At 41.5% G+C, this 20,498-nt stretch overlaps 1 protein-coding gene across 4 annotated transcripts in view; it reads left to right on the top strand.

Annotated features, from left to right (window-relative positions):
* Positions 1-15,606, top strand: part of magi2b (membrane associated guanylate kinase, WW and PDZ domain containing 2b) — a 260,147-nt gene extending 244,541 nt beyond the window's left edge. For 3 of the 4 annotated variants that reach the window (XM_088339562.1, XM_088339565.1, XM_088339564.1), the window contains exons 20-22: positions 1,626-1,784; positions 5,276-5,414; positions 14,406-15,606. In XM_088339562.1, the coding sequence (XP_088195688.1) occupies positions 1,626-1,784; positions 5,276-5,414; positions 14,406-14,971 (864 nt within the window). In that variant the 3' untranslated portion in view covers positions 14,972-15,606. Of the gene's footprint in view, positions 1-1,625; positions 1,785-5,275; positions 5,415-11,398; positions 11,488-14,405 lie in introns of all 4 variants that reach the window. The other variant, XM_088339563.1, reaches the window with a different exon arrangement.
* The last annotated feature ends 4,892 nt before the right edge of the window (positions 15,607-20,498 follow it).

The raw sequence follows: 20,498 nt of genomic DNA, 5'->3' as shown, positions 1-20,498 counted from the left end.
TGAGACATAATCGTCAAAAGAAGAAGTCCATTCATCCATTATCCAAGGGGTAGGGAAGCTATGGCTCGGGAGCCATGTATGGCTCTTTTCATGAGTACATATGGCTCCCAAATAAAATGTAACTATTGCACATCTCTCTGTGGCGTTCCAAAGTCAAGTGATTTCATCCCGATTTTGGTCCATATAAAGCCGAAGCAACTTAATGCAGAAGTATGATAAGAAACCATTTCAACTGATAAATAAAAACGCTGGCAAATGACTTTGATTGGGTGAGCAGTAGAGATGGGCGGATCCCTGCCCACAGCGCAAGGCACTTCCTTCTCTTTCGCTCAATCCGGTCTACACCGAAAGTGAATGTGACGATATGCTTATCATTTGCAGTCATTTGTGACATTTTTACAATAGAACTTTGCATGCACCTTGTTTTGAAACCGTCATTAAGGACAAATTTCATTAGAAAAAATTTGCCTCAACACTCTTAACTGAAGGTGGAAGACAAATTGTAATTGGCATATTGACATTGATTTGGGACACAGGATTTGGCATTGTTATCATTTCATACATTTGATGAAATCATCAAATGACACACAGTGAGATAAAATGTGCTGAAGAATTAGCTTTTGTCTAGAGAGCGTGTTTGGCAGTTTTTTCAATTTTGTCTGAAAATATATGATGGTGCTTTCTCAATTTCTTTTTAAAATGTTTTTTGCTTTTATGGCTCTTTGGGTCAAAAAGGTTCCTGACCCCTGCATTAGCCGCACCGCTTATCCTCAGTAGGGTCACGTGGGTGCTGGAGCCCATCCCAGCTATCTTCGGGCAGTGGGCAGGGGACACCCTGAACTGGTTGCCAGCCAATCGCAGGGCACACAGAGACAGACAACTCACTTCCTCATTCACACCTAGGGACAATTTGGACCGGCAAATTAACCTGACATCTGTGTTTTTGAAACGTGGGAGGACACAACGCAGACACGGGGAGAACATGCAAACTCCGCACAGGAAGGCTGTTAGCTAGATCTTGACTCTCTATGCAGTGGCACATTTCAAAATTACTCAATCAGCCTCTGTCATATCAGATATGTTTTTCAATTATTAGCTATTTTAAGCACGGCGGCGCAGTGGTTAGCGCATGTGCGGCACAGTTCTGAGGTCATGAGATCGAACCTCCTGTGTGGAGTTTGCATGTTCTCCCCGTGCTTGCGTGGGTTTCCTCCGGGCACTCCGGTTTCCTCCCATATTCTCAAAACATGCAAGTTAGGGTAATTGGCCGGTCCCTAGGTGTGAATGAGTAAGCAAATTGTCTGTCCCTGTGTCCCCTGCGATTGGCTTGCAACCAGTTCAGGGTGTCCCCTGCCCACTGCCCGAAGATAGTTGGGATGGGCTCCAGCACCCCCGCGACCCTACTGAGGATAAGCGGTGCAGATAACGGATGGATAGCTATTTTAGTTAGAAGGTGACAAAATCATGCATGAATTCCACAAAACAAGTTATTTTTACAGTGTATAAACTGCGTTTACAATAAAGCGTGATGACTGTTTTGCTGCTTCGGTTGCTAAATGTTTCTACAATACGTTCAAAATGCATCACTTTTATAATAATGTTTCTTTTTTGTTTCTATCTCTTAGATTCCCCCTCTGCAAGACTATGATTATTTCACTGTGGAGCTGGAGAAAAGCTCGAAAGGTTTCGGTTTCAGTATTCGGGGCGGTAGAGAGTACAAGATGGACCTTTTTGTGTTGCGCCTCGCCGAAGACGGTCCCGCCATACGCAACGGAAGGATGAGGGTGAGCTCGTCCCTGCATACACCTTTACTTAAAGGGACAGTGTGTATTGTTTAGTGCTGCCTAGTGGTATAGAAACAAACTTTCATGAGAAACACGATATTGATTTGAATGATAAGCAAAAATATATAGCGCTTTTCAAGTCAATGACTTCCCAAAGCGCTTTACAATGTGCTCCACATTTCCCAATAGCGGCCTTGCAGCCATGTAAGGCGCTAACCTGCTTATTGGGGGTATTAGGGGTTCAGTGTCTTACCCAAGGACACTTCGACATGTAACACGGAGGAGCTGGGATTCGAACTGGGATCCCTTGATCCCAAGACGAGCGCTCTACCTCCTGAGCTGCCGCCCCAGATTTATTTTCCCTTACAAAATACAAAATAATCTTACACCATATTCTTTTTTTCAAACGTGTTTATTTATGTAGTTTAACATTTTATATTGTACATGTGTTTCGCTAGGAAACTGACAGAGATGGGAGTTAGCTCACACCTTGTAGAATGGATTACTGACAACCTGACAGGCAGACCCCAGTATGTGAAACAGGGGGGCTGTACATCGGACACTGTGGTTAGCAGCACAGGATCTCCGCAGGGGACCGTTCTCTCTCCGTTCCTATTCACTCTATATACATCGGACTTTAAGTACAACTCTGAGTCCTGCCATGTGCAAAAGTTTGCCGACGACACTGCGATCGTGGGATGTATCAGAAACGGGCAGGAGGAGGAGTACAGGAAATTGATTCAGGACTTTGTCCGATGGAGCGACGCAAACCACCTGCACCTAAACACCACCAAGACCAGAGAGATGGTGGTGGACTTCAGGAGAACCAGAACTCACCCGGTTCCTGTAACCATCAAGGGAGAATGTGTAGAATTTGTCCAGACCTACAAATACCTGGGTGTGCAGCTGGACAACAAACTGGACTGGACTGCCAACACAGAAGCTCTATGTAGGAAAGGGCAAAGCCGACTTTACTTCCTCAGAAGGCTGGCCTCCTTCAACATCTGCAAAAAGCTCCTGAAAATATTCTATGAGACAGTAGTGGCAAGCGCCCTCTTCTATGCGGCAGCGTGTTGGGGAGGCAGCGTCAAGAAGAAGGATGCCTCTCGTCTCAATAAACTGGCTAGGAAAGCGAGCTCTGTTGTGGGCAAAGAGCTGGACAGCCTAACAACAGTAGCTGAGAGACGAGCACTGAAAAAGCTGAGGTCAATCATGGACAATCCATCGCATCCACTACACAGCATCATCTCCAGACAGAAGAGCAGTTTCAGCGACAGACTGCTGTCACTGTCTTGTACTACGGACAGACTGAAGAGATCTTTTCTTCCTCATGCCATGAGGCTCTTTAACTCCACCCGGCAGAGTAAAGGCCCACATTAAACCACACCACCTACATTGGATATTACCGAATCTTACTGCAATATGTATTCTGTGTAGCACTATTTAGTTACTCTATATAACACGCTACAGTGGGCATTTGCACGTCACACTGGGTATTTGTATATTGTATTCTTTTGGCTTTATTATTGTACTGTTCTCAGCTCAGGGATGCTGCTGGAAATGGGAATTTCCCTTCGGGGATGAATAAAGTATCTATCTATCTATCTATCTATCTATCTTAACATTTTGTTGTAAGATACTAAGTTGCTCGACATAAATGAGGTATATTATAAAAAAAAGTTCCATAATTAAGTAGCTTGGACGTTCACCGTAGAAGGAAAAATTCAAGCAAATATAATTAAGTAGAATAATTCATTTTCTGCATTAAATTATTGTTGGTAATATACTGATTAAAGGGATAAACCTGTCTTTTTTCATTTTCTCCTTGTATACTTCCTTTTTTTCTTAACTTCTTTATACAACATAATAATTCGTAATAAAATGCATCAACTGCGATTGGCTGGCAACCAGTTCAAGGTGTCCCCTGCCCACTGCCCGAAGATGGCTGGGATGGGCTCCAGCCCCCCCGCGACCCTAATGAGGATAAGCGGTACGGCTAATGAGATGAGATGAGATGAGAAAATGCATCAAAGCAAGTGAGCCGTTTGAGAGCCGGCTCTTTTTAATAAGTTGAGCCGAAAAAGCCGGTTCTCTAAAAAAAAGACGGACTTCCTTTCACTACTCAATGGATATTAAAGAGCCAGTTCCGAAGAAGGTAGGTTGGGGCCCAAAACCGGGACAGCAGAAAGTCTCAAGTAGAAAAGTCCCCTTTCTAGTCGGAAGATTGTGTTCAACAATCGTGGGGTCCAATGGACTGGCTGACTTCTGCAGCACGTGTAGCGTTTCTACGCAAAACTATAGTACAAGGGAACTACGTAAAGAGTACGCAGAACAGAAAAAAAATAACAAAATCAAAACAAAAGAATGGCTAGCTTTGATAGTTCTGTTGGGCCTCAGGAGCGACCTTAGCTTCTCATGACAGGTTCTAAGAATTTTCAGTACTTTGACCTTAGTCCTTCACACCATAGGCTTGGTGTTGTCCGTCACAATATCCTCATCCAGTTGGGTAGGGTTACTTTAACTGGATTACTTTCAATTACTTTTGGATTACTCCAATACCAAATATGCTAATGCTGCCCGAAGATAGCTGGGATAGGCTCCAGCACCCCCGAGACCCTACTGAGGATAAGCGGTGGAGATAATGGTTTGATGGATATTACACACAATCAGGGTTGTGTAGGGTTACTTAAACTGGATTACTTTCAATGACTTTTGGATTACTCCAATACCAAATATGCTAATAAAAGACCTAAGAAACTCATCTCATCAGCTGCACCGCTTATCCTCAGTAGGGTCGCGGGGGTGCTGGAGCCCATCCCAGCAATCATCGAGCAGTGGGCAGGGGCGACACCCTGAACTGGTTGCCAGCCAATCGCAGGGCACACAGGGACAGACGACCCGCTCGCTCAATAACACCTAGGGACAATTTGGACCGGCCAATCCACCTGAAATGCATGTCTTTGGAATGTGGGAGGAAACCGGAGTGCCCGGAGGAAACCCACGCAAGCACGGGGAGAACATGCAAACTCCGTACAGGAAGTCCGGTAGCTGGATTTGAACCCACACAGGAGGTTCCCAAGACCTTAGAACTGTGCCTGCACACGCGCTAACCACTGCCGTGCTGCCCACAAAAGAAACTAAATATGAATAAAAATATGACTTACAACACGTGGTAAGCTTTCTCTCCTGGCTTTGATCTCCGGCAAAACTAACATCAAATGCGACAGAAACAAAATGAAAATAAATCCAAACAGCTTGCCAACGTCATTTTTGCCGTTCCATGTGTTCCGTTACTCCCCAAGCCTGCACAAAATGTAGTCATTTTATTCATATTTAGTTTCTTTTGTCTTTTATTAGCATATTTGGTATTGGAGTCATCCAAAAGTCATTGAAAGTAATCCAGTTCAAGTAACCCTACCCAACCCTGAGTGTTACATTGTCCTTTATACGTGCAAACTTACCTTGTGTTTGTTTGTTGGTGTGTCCATCAGGTAGGAGATCAAATAATCGAGATTAACGGGGACAGCACTCGGGACATGACCCATGCCCGGGCCATTGAACTCATCAAGGCAGGGGGCCGCAGGGTCCGCCTGCTGCTGAAGAGAGGCACGGGACAGGTGCCCGAATACGGTTAGTCTGGCTTTACAGCTTCGTCTTCTGTCTTTACTGACTCTGACTCTTTTACTTTACTCTTTACTCTTACTCTTTTTTTACTCTTTTTTTACTCTTTACTGATTCTGACTGTCACTTTTCAGCAATGTCGACTTTACAAATTCACTCATTTCGACCCTCTCAAAACTTGTCTTTTATGTTTAATCTGTGATTCCTAACACATATTTAACCCTACTTTAACGTGTTTCTCTTTCCAAATAAGGTAAAATTACACTTCAAACGATCCAAATTTTCTACCAATGGTAGAACTTCTTTTGAAATGTCGATTCCATTTATCAAGGCACAAATTAAAATCAAAACCTTTCTGTGAAAAAGTAATTCCCCCCTGAGCCTAATAGCGAGTTTTGCCACCTTTGGCAGCGATAACAGAAATCATTTAGGGTAATTGCTAATGAGTTGTGGAGAAATTTTGCCCCACTCTTCTTTGCAAAATGGTTTCAAATCTGCCATATTGGAGCATTTTCTAGAATGAACTGACGGTTTAAGATAATCTCAATTGGATTTAAATCGGGACCTTCATTTTGGAGGTTTTGTGGGGCGTTCAAAGGTGGACCGGCTTGTGTACAGTGGAACCTTGGTTTTCGAACGCCTCTCAGTTCGAACAAATCGGTGTCCGACCCAAAATTTTGAGAAATTCTTGCTTCGCTGTTCGGTCAAAAAAATCGAAGTTCGAACGCCGGTAATGCGTGAGTGCGTACGCAAGGGTGCGATGCTGAGCGGCGTACGGGTGTTTTAGCCCCTTATTATGCCTCCGAAGAAAGTCAGTGCAAGCAGCAAAGTTGCTACAGGTGAAAAAAGAAAAGTAGTGCGTACAACTATTGCATTTAAGAAAGAAATAATAGCCCAAATATGAAGGAGGTGTGCGAGCGCCTTCTGCTGACCACCACAAAGGTAAGAAATCCTATTCATAAGATTACGATAATGCGAACGTAAGATTAGCCTGGGTTAGCTTTGAGTGTACGTTAAACATTCAGGGTGTTGGAACGGAGCCCAACATTCAGGGTGTTGGAACGGAGCCCCCTTTCTAATGAACCGCTCAGCACTTGTTGTGGAGACCCGGGTGCTAAATGACCTGTAAACGACCGGATTTTTTTATTTTTACACGTTCATGTTAGCGTAATCTTTCGTACGGAAGATTACGATAACGCAAACGTACGATTAGCCTGGGTTAGCTTTACGTTAAACATTCAAGGTAAACATTCAGGGTGTTGGAACGGATTAAAACGATTTACATTATTTTTAATGGGAAAAATGATTTCGGTGATCGAACAAATCGGTTTTCGAACAGGGTTCCGGAATGGATTATGGTCGAGAACCGAGGTTCCACTGTATTTCAGATCGTTGTCCTGCCGAATAATCCAAGAGCGCTTGAATTTGAGGATACAAACGATGGCTAGATGTTCTCCTTCAGGATCTTCTGGTAAACACCAGAATTCATTATTTCGTCAACCACAGCAAGTCCTGAGGCAGCAAAGGGGCCCAAAAACATCACACAGCCATCACCATGTTTTAATGTTGGCATTGTTTTTGTCAAATGCTGTGCCATTTTTATGCCAGGTAACGGACTACACACCTTCAAATCACTCAGAATTGGTTTGATCATTTGAACCCTTTGAGTGGTTAATATGCAAAAATTATAACATTTATAAAGGGGCCAAATACTTTTTCACAGCACTGTAGCAGTTGGCAAATGAGTTTTCACAAGTTTCAGTATATTGCAGTGTTTCTAACCGCATTACCCATGAGCAATGTTCCCTCTAAGCTGCGCGCGTGCGCAATCGCGCACTGCCTGCACATTCTCAGCGCACAAGAAAATCTAGCCAGCGCACAAAAATCAGGGCTCAAAATTGCTAATTAAGAAGCGAATTGAGTCAAAGTGACAGTGCATGAAGGTAAAAATACACAGGTTCCCCTGACGCTGTTTTCTAAATGCGGTATTTTGAAGTCAATGACGAAGTAGAACGAAGTTGAGTAAAGTCAGTAGAGTTTTTCAAGAACCGGCTTCTTCGGCTCGGCTCACTAAAGAGAATCGGCTATTTCGGGTCCCAAACGGCTCTTCAGGTTGTTTTTGCTTCTTTAATCCCTACACGACCAAATATTACGTAAAATTGTGCACAGAATGACTTAAAGGAAGGGGGGAATAGAACAAAAAAGAAAAAAATACCAAAATGAAAAAGTAGTGAAAAGCTGAGAAAAAGAAACAAAAGGAAGAGAAAAAAAGAAGGAAAAATTCACAAAAAAGCCAGAAAAGAAAGAAAAGTAAGAAACAAAGGAAAAAAGTAAATAGAGAACAAAAAGAAAAAAGTAACAGCTAGGAAAAAATAAACACAATGAGATTTGTTTAAAGGAATTTAAAAAAGTCGAAAAAAAAACAGTGAAAAAGAAGAAAAAGTTTGTGTTGCATTCAAATAATTTCCAATTATACCAAGTCAATCTTGTTGCCAACATTGTACTTACACAAAAAAAATTTGATTAAATACAGTTCTGTATCGTGCAACCGACTCAATAAGCCCCCCAAATGTTAGTATTATGCGTCAAAATATATCAGGGAAAAAAAGAAATGGAAATCTTGTGAAAGAATTGTTGTAAAAACAAATGACGTTTGTAGGCCGTACAACCTTTGCAATAATATATTAGTCAATTCATTCAAAAGCGAAAAAGAATTTTGCATTGCCGGAAACTCAGCAAAATGTAACTTGATATCAAGTTTTGGACATGTTTGATAATGACTTAGTTGCCACACTTGGGATTGCCGTTGCTCACTGTTGTTTCAAGCGTTGCTCACCGACTTTGTGTGAACGCTCAGACCTGTAAGGAAAATTACAGGGAACATTGCCCATGAGGCCTTCGGATTTGCCTTCTGTGTTGCTAACAAATGAGGAGAGGGCAAAATATTTTTTTTCCTTGAACTAAATGCCAGTTACCTTGGGCTGTACAGCAGGGGTCTCCAAGGACAGCTGAAGTGCCCGTGGACCTGTTCTGAAAATAGCACACCAGTACGAGTTCATTGCCTTTTTTTTTTTTTTTTTTTCTAAAATATTTTTTTAGTCTTTTTAACCCTACTTCCAATAATTATCCTGGTAATGACATAGTAACAATATAGTAATAACATAGTTATAACACGTGCTTATAAAACTGGGTTTCCTTTGCACTTATTAGTAACAAAATGTAGTTCTCAGCTTGAAAAAGGTCTGACACCCTTAATGTACAGTAATCCCTTGTTTTTCCTCAAAAACTTTTATTTATTTATCAAATACTCTATTATACTTTTTATAAATAAAACAAATCATATGCAAAGGTTCAAGCATTTAACAGATAAAAGTATTGTACTTTGTAAACGTGTTTTTTTACAAATAACTTCTGTACTGTCAAATTATAATTTTGAAAAAGAAAAAAAAAATAGCAGTCATACTGTATTGCATTATAGCAGGGGTGGCGAACACGCGGCTCGAGAGCCACATGCGGCTCTTGGCCAACAAGAATACGGCTCATATTTTCAATATACTGTGGCTCTTTGCTTCGTTTCATGTTTAGTTTTTTTCGCACTCTTAAAACACACTTGAATCCATCAGAGTTAATAACCAATAATAAATAATATTTTGAAATTAATTTGGCAGATTTGTTGTTTTTATGCTGCTCCGGACACATAACTGACTGCCACTCATCTGCGTAGGTTACGTCTAATGCCGGTCAGTGCGCGGTGTGGCTCTTTGACTCTCACAGTTGAAAATTTCGGCTCTTTGTGTCAAACTTGTTCGCCACCCCTGCATTATAGCGTTGAAAATGATATCAGGACTCTATCCTTACTTCAGAAGCTATTTGGTCGCCATCATGTAGATGTTATTGGGAAAACATAAACCTTGCTTCAAAATGTTTTTACCTCATGCCATGGTTTTGAGGTTCCTTGCCCTCATGTAGGTTTTAAATCAGGGGATGGTGTCTTAATAGTCTGTAGTCTGTTCTAGTCAGGGTTGGGTAGGGTTACTTCAACTGGATTACTTTCAATTACTTTTGGATTACTCCTATACCAAATATGCTAATAAAAGACAAAAGAAACTAAATAGGAATAACATGATGACTCACAACACGTGGCAAGCTTTCTCTCCTGGCTTTGATCTCTTTGATCTCCGGTAAAACTAACAGAAAATGTGACAGAGACAAAATGAAAATAAATCCAAACAGCTTGCCAACATCGTTTTTGCCGCTCCATGTATTCCGTTACTCCCCAAGCCTGCAAAAAATTTAGTAATTTTATTGATATTTAGTTTCTTTTGTCTTTTATTAGCATATTTGCTATTGGAGTAATCCAAAAGTAATTGAAAGTAATTTAGTTAAAGTAACCCTACCCAACCCTGGTTCTAGTCATAAGTACGTACAGCCCTTTGAGACTTCTTGCTATTAAGGGCTATACAAATAAACATGACTTAACTTCCTGTAGCATGTCGAGAAGTCCAACTTTATCGGAGATAAATGGCTTTTAGAGTAACTTGAAATTGAAAAAGATGTGCGCTTAGGTAGGTTCATTAAACCGTTTGTGTACAATTTAGACCGCAACGGTATGGACACAGACACAGGCAGAAAAGGGACAGGGGCAGTGTTCCCTCTATGCTGCGCGCGTGCGCAATTGCGCAATGCTCGCACATTCCCACACACAAGAAAATCTAGCCAGCGCACAAAAATCAGGGCTCAAAATTACTAATTAAGAAGTGACTTAAGTCAATGTTACAGTGCATGAAGGTAAAAATACACGGGTTCCCCTAACGTTGTGTTCTATATGCGGTATTCTGAAGTCGAGTCGAAGTAGAACGAAGTTGAGTAAAGTTAGTAAAGTTTGTCGAGAACCAGCTTCTTCGGCTGGGCTCACTAAAAGGAACCGGCTCTTTCGGGTCCTAAACGGCTCTTCAGGTTGTTTTTGCTTCTTTAATCCCAACATGACCAAATATTATGTAAAATTATGCACAAAATGACTTAAAGGAAAGGGGAATAGAACAAAAAAGAAAAAAATACCCGAATGAAAAAGTAGTGAAAAGCTGAGGAAAAAGGAAACAAAAGGAAGAGAAAAAAAGAAGAAAAAGGGAATAAAAAAGAAAAGAAAGAAATGTAGGAAAAAAGTAAATAGAGAACAAAAAGAAAAAAAGTAACAGCTCGGGAAAAATAAGCACAATGAGATTTTTTTCAAAGGAATAAAAAAAAATAGAAAAAAAAAACAGAAAAAAGAAAAAAAAGGTTGTGTTGCATTCAAATAATTTCCAATTATATCAAGTATATCTTGTTGCCAACATTGTACTTCCACTCAAAAATGTGATTAAGTACAGTTGTGTATCTTACAACCGACTAAATAAGCCCCCAAAAATGTTAATATTATGCGACAAAATATATCAGGAAATAAAAAGAAGTGGATATCTTGTGAAAGAATTGTAAGAACAAATGACGTTTGTAGGCCGTACAATTTTTGCAATAGTGCATGAGTCAATTCATTCAGAAGTGAAAAATAGTTTGGCATTGCCGGAAACTCAGCAATATGTAACATCACGTCAAGTTTTGGACATGTTTGATAATGACTTAGTTGCCACACTTGGGATTGCCGTTGCTCACTGTTGTTTCAAGCGTTGCTCACCGACTTAGTGTGAACGCTCAGACCCGTGGAAAATTACAGGGAACATTGGACAGGGGTGGACTGTTTAGCCAATCAGAATGCAGAACATAACGCATGGTGAAAATCCGCAAATTATCAAAACCACAAAGAGTAAATCGCCATACAGCGAGGGATTACTGTACTCTGATCCTTTTTTTTTCCCTCAATCTCATCAACATTCATCTTAACCACCTCAGACTTCGTGTGAGACGCCTCGACTGTCACGGATCGTTTGTCTTTCTCTGTAACATGTTTACGCTTAAAGTGGAACCCTTTGGCATATAGGCTTTTACTTGACTTCCCTCAGGAATGGTTCCCTCCAACCTGTCCATGTGCATGAAAGGTGACACACTAAGCTCCCCTTATTTCTTCCTAATGGGCCACGCTAAAGACACGGTTTGTGCAAAACTGCATGTCTTCTCTTCTTCTTCTCTTGTCACCGTGTCGTCGTGTCGACATAATGGTTGTGGAAGTGCATGTCGACAGCATGTTGTGTGTGATTTAGTGGAATGTCAACGCTGGTTGTGATTCTGAACCATCGGGTATGAGATCTAGAGAGCGCATGTCATATTTTAAGGAGTTATACATTTGCTGGTTTATGCAAAATGTGACTGTTATTATGATGGACTCTCAAGTGTTTCCCATAGAATTTTGTAAGAACCTAGTAAGTGGACGTCTATGGAAGACCAAAATGTTGAAAGAGCCAAGTTGGACCAAAATAACCCATATGCAGGGTTGGGTAGGATTACTTTCAATTTTGGATGACTCCAATACCAAATATGCTAATAAAAGACAAAAGAAACTAAATATGAATAAAATGATGACTCACAACACGTGGTAAGCTTTCTCTCCTGGCTTTGATCTCTTTGATCTCCGCCAAAACGAACATGAAATGCGACAGAAACAAAATGAAAATAAATCCAAACAGCTTGCCAACATCATTTTTGCCGTTCCATGTATTCCGTTACTCCCAAGCCTGCACAAAATTGAGTCATTTTATTCATATTTAGTTTCTTTTATCTTTTATTAGCATATTTGCTATTGGAGTAATCCAAAAGTCATTGAAAGTAATCCAGTTAAAGTAACCCTACCCAACCCTGATCATAGCGAACAGAACACGCTCTCCACCGTAGACAACAGACAGGACATGGGAACCAAATATCTCCATTTATTTATTTTGACTCCACCCGGTGACAGTGGGATTCACAAAGGGTCAAAAACTTGTTCTAGATGAGCTCCAACAAGAGCTCCACATCAAGGTTGCGGTAAGAGTTGGATTCTTCCTTTGCTCTTGACTGTGGACTGATCGGGGTTGGATAGGGTTACTTTAACTGGATTACTTTCGATTACTTTTGGATTACTCCAAAACCAAATATGCTATTAAAAGACAAAATAAACTAAATATGAATAAAATGATGACTCACAACACGTGGTAAGCTTTCTCTCCTGGCTTTGATCTCTTTGATCTCTGGCAAAACTAACATCAAATACGACAGAAAACAAATGAAAATAAATCCAAACAGCTTGCCAACATCATTTTTGCCGTTCCATATATTCCGTTACTCCACAAGCCTGCACAAAATTTTGTCATTTTATTCCTATTTAGTTTCTTTTGTCTTTTATTAGCATATTTGGTATTGGAGTAATCCAAAAGTCATTGAAAGTAATCCAGTTAAAGTAACCCTACCCAACCCTGTGTACATTATAGCTCTGTCAGTCAGAAGGAATCTTTGTCAGACTGTCAGTCCCTTCCCCTGTGCTAAAGTAACATTCTGTGTTTGTTCCGCCCCGCCTACACTGTGATTAGATGACTGGAAAGAAATTGACATTGACGAGCGGCAAATTTTCCTTAAGTTAAACATTTTTCATCTCTTGCCCGACTAGAAAAAAAAATTTAGGCAAGTGTTAAGTGTTCCACGCGGAAAACCTGCCTATTAGCATATTTGGTATTGGAGTCATCCAAAAGTCATTGAAAGTAATCCAGTTCAAGTAACCCTACCCAACCCTGAATGTACATCATAGCGAACATTTATATATTGGGAAATCCAAAGGTTATTTTGATTAACTTAGCATTTATATATATACTTAGAAATGTTATAATTCATAATAATCCAAGTTTATGAAACCCTGGCGGCCCACTAGAATCTTCCTATTCATGGGAAACACTTGTTGTCTTACTTGCCATTTATTTGTTGAGGATTTTCAATGCAAGAGAAAAAAAAATGGTTGTCTACGTTTTAAGTTTGCTGCATGTTTTCTGATCAGCTACGTAAAGAGTAAAAAATACGAAAGACACTCGGTTCATTTGTATAAGGAAACCGCATTGCCTCATGCTGTCACCAACTGTTAACCGGAGGTCCTGCCTTTACTGTCTTTGAACAATAGAAACTCCTACCAAACAAATAGTACTGCGTACTTCACATTCAGGGTTGGGTAGGGTTACTTTAACTGGATTACTTTTAATTACTTTTGGATTACTCCAATACCAAATATGCTAATAAAAGACCTAAGAAACTCATCTCATTAGCTTAACCGCTTATCCTCAGTAGGGTTGCGGGGGTGCTGGAGCCCATCCCAGCAATCATCGAGCAGTGGGCAGGGGACACCCTGAACTGGTTGCCAGCCAATCGCAGGGCACACAGGGACAGACAACCCGCTCGCTCAATCACACCTAGGGACAATTTGGACCGGCCAATCCACCTGAAATGCATGTCTTTGGAATGTGGGAGGAAACTGGAGTGCCCGGAGGAAACCCATGCAAGCACGGGGAGAACATGCAAACTCCGCACAGGAAGTCCGGTAGCTGGATTTGAACCCACACAGGAGGTTCCCAAGACCTTAGAACTGTGCCTGCACACGCGCTAACAACTGCCGTGCTGCCCACAAAAGAAACTAAATATGAATAAAAATATGACTTACAACACGTGGTAAGCTTTCTCTCCTGGCTTTGATCTCCGGCAAAACTAACATCAAATGCGACAAAAACAAAATGAAGATAAATCCAAACAGCTTGCCAACATCATTTTTGCCATTCCATGTATTCCGTTACTCCCCAAGCCTGCACAAAATTTTGTCATTTTATTCATATTTAGTTTCTTTTAACTTGTATTAGCATATTTGGTATTGGAGTAATCCAAAAGTAATTGAAATTAATCAAGTTAAAGTAACCCTACCCAACCCTGTTCACATTACATTCATGTGTATGGCAACATCACATTCAACAGTACCCGATAGTTTTGGAACACCCGGTACGGTAAATATGGAAACATGCTGCTTAGTCCATTTCTGAACGTTTTTATATTTCTTTTCAACAGACTGTGTCGGCCCCTGGGATTCCTTTTCTACAATCTACTCTACCCTGCCGGAAGTGACCCTCGAAGCCCACCAGAGTCCATTGCCACCATCCCATCCGGCCGCATCCCTGGATTCCCTTCATCAGCTCCCACTAGAGGCCGCGACATGCATGGCGGCGGACAAGGCGGAGGACCACGGTTCCTCGGCTCGAGGCCTCGCAGGTGGCAGGTCCACCCAGCAAAAGTGCATGACCAGGGGGAAGGGAGGAGAGGCCGAGCGCGGGCCGGGCACTGGGCAGGTTTTGCCCATGAAAATCCTGCCGGGGACGCAGAGGTCCTCCTGTGACCTGAAGGGGGCGGGCCCTCTGTGGCCATGGGACCCTCACGCCGGCGGAGCCCGTCTGGCAGACCTCCAGGAAAGGCTGCCATCCAGGTGTTGTTACCCCAGAGATGAGAAACGTTACGGGGGTGCCGACCAACCCCCTGCCAGAGGGGCCGCCGCCACCTCTCCGGGGCCCTGGAACATCCCCGGTCCTGATAAACTGCCCAGCACCCTGAGGTCTTGGACCTCCACGGTCAGCAGGTAGACAGCAGCGTGGGCTTTTTGTCTGTTCCCTCCCCCGACCCCCACATATACGATCTACCACCGTTTGTCTCCTTCATCCAATCTGATGTTGCTTTATGTGAGGATTCTTACACCCGCCACCTTAAAAAGCCGATTAACTCTCACTGGTGTTGCAACATAAGCGTGAGGAGCCCAATGAGTTATGCCAAAAGACTCGCCTTTTTTATTATTGGGGACAGAGAAACTTCTAGTGCAGTGTTTCCCAACTTTTACATTACCTGCCAACACTTCTGCTTAAGTGTAATCCTAAATTCTTAAACGTGAAAAATGTGAGAAAACAGTCCAGTGGAATCTCGGTTCTCGACCATAATCCGTTCCAGAACCCTGTTCGAAAACCGATTGGTTCGATCACCGAAATCATTTTTCCCATTAAAAATAATGTAAATGGTTTTAATCCGTTCCAACACCCTGAATGTTCACCTGAATGTTCAACGTAAACATAATGCTAACCCAGGCTAATCGTACGTTCGCGTTATCGTAATCTTCCGTACAAAAGATTACGCTAACATGAACGTGTAAACATTTTTAAAAATCAGGTCGTTTACAAGTCATTTAGAACCCGGGTCTCCACAACAAGTGGTGAGCGGTTCATTGGAAAGGGGGCTCCGTTCCAACACCCTGAATGTTTACTTGAATGTTCAACGTAAACATAATGCTAACCCAGGCTAATCGTACGTTCGCGCTATCGTAATCTTCCATACGAAAGATTACGCTAACATGAACGTGTAAAAATAAAAAAAAGGATAAAGAAAAGAATTATGAATAGGATTTCTTACCTTTGTGGTGGTCAGCAGAAGGCGCAGGTGGACGGTGGTGCTATTATTTCTTTCTTAAATGCAATAGTTGTACGCACTACTTTTCTTTTTTCACCTGTAGCAACTTTGCTGCTTGCACTGACTTTCTTCGGAGGCATAATTAGGGGCTAAAACACTTGGTACACCTATATTAAAAGCGAAAGCAAAACGAAGCACGTCCGCACGCGATAACAGTTGGTCACGAAAAGAGCGATCTACACCCCTACGCCGCTCAGCATCGCACCCTAGTGTACGCACTCACGCATTACCGGCGTTGGAACTTCGATTTTTTTGACCCAACCGCGAAGCAAGAATTTCTCGAAATTTTTGGTCGGACTCCGATTTGTTCAAACTGAGAGGCGTTCGAAAAGCCAGGTTCCACTGTATATGTTTTTGGCATAAAATCTCTCTCTCATCAGGATATTCCAATCATTTTCTGAGATCATGCATTTTGAAGACAGGATGTCTTGTTTTTTATGACGTAACAGTAGCACCCTAGTGCAAGCTAGTCGCCCTATTGTTATACCCTTTATTTAGTCGAAGTGTTATTTAAGCAAAGTTCTGGTAGTTTCTGTGGAGAATGTCTAGGCGTTGTATCGCAGGTGGATTCAGTAATGGTACAACAAAGAGCCAAAAGAGGGTTAACTGGCAAAAAAAAATAAAAAAATAAAATTGTGAGCTGCCAACGGGGTATTAACCGGGACTGATCAACAAAAGTCAGTTGCAGTGGAAAAGGGCGAGGCAGGCTGACCAAAAACATGCAGTGAGCAGCTAGGCTAACAGACAACCAGAAAGCAAAAGTGGCAAAGGCTACAGCGACAAACTCTAACCTGGTTGGGAATAAGCTAAAGAGCACGAAAAAATGTGTGAGGGCCGACTATATAGCCTGTCATTCTTTGAACAGCCTTCAATAAATTCATCCTCCGAGAGAGTTTGCAGTGCTCGGCAAACAGCGTTACGACCTAGTAGCTCGCCTTTGTAGCATTTTCACTTAACTTGCAGAGTCTCGTGAAAAATTGCTTCTGTGCTGTTAAAACAGCTTCCAGTTGCTTCACCTTTTCGCAGTGTTTGTTTCCAGTTACCTATTTGTAGTCGGTATGTGTTGGCCGGCAGTTCCTCTTGATATGATATTCTTGAAAACAGCCACAGTCTCTTGGCAAATTAGGCAAACAGTTTTTAGGCATTTCAGTGGGAAAAATAATGCTCCAATTTACTTGTCCAGCAAGCGGTGGCCCTCACAATCAACTATCCTTTTTTTTTTTGCTTACAGTCGACCATGTTGTAAATGGGGTGGACCCAAATTCTCACAGAAAAGCCAAGGGCAAAAGGCCTATGATATCATCTAGCGAAATAGTGATTTTTATTTCTTTTGGTACAGATTTATTTCATACTGCGGCATATACTACTTACTTACTTAATTATATGACAGAGGCTGCGGGCCAGTAGAAATTTGGCATAACTGGCCCCCGGGCCCGATATTGCGCATGCGGGCCTATATGAATGAAATTCCACCCTTCTGCACTCATAGCGCCAAAACACCACAAAATAGATGCATTATTTAGCAGCTGTACACTTTAACTTTCCTCTTTGGCACAGAGATGGCGCAAAAATACACATTTTACATTAGACTGGGTTATTTCCAACACAAAAAAGCAATCTTGTTTTTCTGTGTGACAGAAATTCAAGAATGTTTTTACACAGTACAGTATTTTCCACACCATTAAGCGCACCAGATTTAAAGGCACCCCCCCAAAAAATAGTCTTTTGTGATATGTTTTTTATATATAAGGCTCACTGGAGTATAAGGCACATGGAACTGAAACTACAGTAAGAGTTATGGTTGCATAATATAAATAACTTTAAATCCAAATAATGATCATTTATGTTAAATGAAATAAATTATTAAAGCTGGTTTCACCACTAAAATTAATCAATTCATCCCCATTCAAGTCAAAGTATTTAAAAGCTGGCTTCTGAGCTGCTCTCTAAGTCCTGCGTTTACTTTTAGTGACAAAAAATGAACATGTTAATCACAAGAGGGCACTTGAAGACCATGTTTCTCAAAGGCAGAATACAGTGGAACCTCGGTTCTCGACCATACTCCAGAACCCTGTTCGAAAACCGATTTGTTCGATCACCAAAATCATTTTTCCCATTAAAAATAATGTAAATCGTTTTAATCCGTTCCAACATCCTCAACGTTTACCTTGAATGTTTAACGTAAAGCTAACCCAGGCTAATCGTACGTCCGTGTTATCGTAATCTTCCGTACGAAAAATTACGCTAACATGAACGTGTAAAAATAAAAAAAGGATAAAGAAAATAATTATGAATAGGATTTCTTACCTTTGTAGTGGTCAGCAGAAGGCGCAGGTGGACGGTGGGGAGAGGAAAATCATCAAAAGTTTTTCAACCTCTTCCAAAACTTGCGGCCGTTGCTTGCTTATAGCACTCACTCCCTTAGCCACATCACTAGATTTCACAGCCTCCTTATTCTTTAGTATCGTACAGATCGTCAAGTCAAGTCATTTTTATTTGTATAGCCCTAAATCACGAAGAGTCTCAAAGGGCTTCACAGATTATTACACTATATTATATATATGTTGCTAATCGTAGATTTAGCCATCCTGTATTCCGTAGGAAGATCAGACACTCGCACACCTCCTTCATATTTTGCTATTATTTCTTTCTCAAATGCAATAGTTGTATGCACTACTTTTCTTTTTTCACCTGTAGCAACTTTGCTGCTTGCACTGACTTTCTTCGGAGGCATAATAAGGGGCTAAAACACCCGTACGCCGCTCAGCATCGCACCCTAGCGTACGCAATCACGCATTACCGGCGTTCGAACTCCGATTTTTTGACCGAACAGCGAGGCAAGAGTTTCTAGAATTTTTTGGTCGGACTTCAATTTGTTCGAACTGAGAGGCGTTCGAAAACCGAGGTTCCACTGTAGTTACCGTATGCAGTATCGAGGCACACGTTCAAATTGCTGGCCAAATAGGGATCTTTAGGTGCGCTTTATAATTGGGTAAATGTGGAAAAAATAACAAGCACTTTCACTAGCAGCTCATTTTACATCATAAGCATTAGTTGGGAACCTTTGCTCTAGAAACTTGTCTGGCTATTGCTCCTTACATGCCTAACATATATTGTAAATGTAAAGATGTCAAAAATGTGATGTTATGAAGACAAAGAACAAAAGATTCAAAGAAGAAAAACACCATGAAGGAATTATTTTGGTTCTCAAACTGTTGTCCCGAAGCCTGGATGATGACCACATATCAAAAAGACATTTCAGCCAAGCATGGGACACCCCAAACCGTGAACGAGGACCTCTTTGTTCTCCATTTTTTTCTACTAGTGACGAGTCGCTGCACATCTACTGCGTTATGTGTACACAAGTACGTCAACCATTTGCAGTGTTGTTAACTCGCGGAACATCTGTTGAGCATTCATAAGCTACCCTTGATAGCTCCCAATAGTAACAGGATAGATGAGTCCATGACGTCTTTCATACGTCAATTTTGGCCTACAAGCATCAAATATAAACTGTATCTTACTTGTTAACCCACAGTGATTCGCTAGCATCCGAAACTTGTTTCATACTATAGTAGCCTCTTTCAAAAGGATATATATATATTATATATACCACAGCCATATCCCCCTAGTGGGAGGTGGCTAGAGTCATTTCTGACTCTTTTTGGGAGATCGATTTAGAGGAGGGGATTCCCAGCCCCCTCGCTCAACCCAACTGAGGTGTTGGAAGTCATTAAGTGACCAAACCCCCCAATTCCAACCCCTAATGCTGAACGCCAAGCAGGGAGGCAACGGGTACCAATGTTTAAGTCTTAGGTATGACTCGGCTGAGGCTTGAACCACAACCTCCCAGTCTCGGGGCGGGCGCCATACCCCCAAGGCCACTGACCTGGGGGTATGACAAAAAGTATATCAAAAGGGTATACTTTTGAAAAACTTTTATTTCCAGACTTATTTAGACAGCTGTGTGCACTACTGATGCTACCAGTAAAGCTTTTCATGATAAGTCAACAATATTTTTTAAACTGAAAGCTACTTTTTTTGTTGTTATTGATTAGTACAAAAGGCTATCATGATAAGTATTACTGTCACGAAGCGGGTCGGGAATGTCTTGAAACGGGTCGGGAAGCAGGAGGTTGGAACTCATTTGCGTAGACGATCTGTCACTTTGAGAAAGTAAAGTTGTCCAACACACAAACGGACCAAAAACAAAACAAAGCAGGCTCAAATGCAGGCAAAACTACAGACTAGACATTTAAAGGGATTAAACAGAACTTGCAGTAATCTCTGAGAATGTTACACCGAAGTGCAACAAAGTCCAACAAGAACAACAAGAGGAAACAAACAGGCATGAACAGGTTTTCGAAAAGGGTAAACAATGAACTGGCAAAGGGCAGTTCCAAAAGGTGCGTTTAAGTACCCATAGGAGTAATCGGGAAAATGCAGGTCAGCCGGTGTCAAGGGGCGGGGCCACCTGGGCGCCATGACAACCGTGCAGGACATGACATATTACTATAATAAGTAATTATAATGTTACTTGTTATTAGGTTCCTGTCAATCAGATTTACGAATAAATAAACCTACATCTTATTCATCATTTGATTGGCAGAGCAAGATAGCAATATATCAACTGTAGCATAGAAACAATCGTCTCAC

Source organism: Urocampus carinirostris, chromosome 7, assembly GCF_059441175.1.
Source record: "Urocampus carinirostris isolate Australia breed hairy pipefish chromosome 7, RoL_Ucar_1.0, whole genome shotgun sequence".
NCBI lineage: Eukaryota > Metazoa > Chordata > Actinopteri > Syngnathiformes > Syngnathidae > Urocampus > Urocampus carinirostris.
This window is presented reverse-complemented; position numbering and strand designations above follow the sequence as displayed.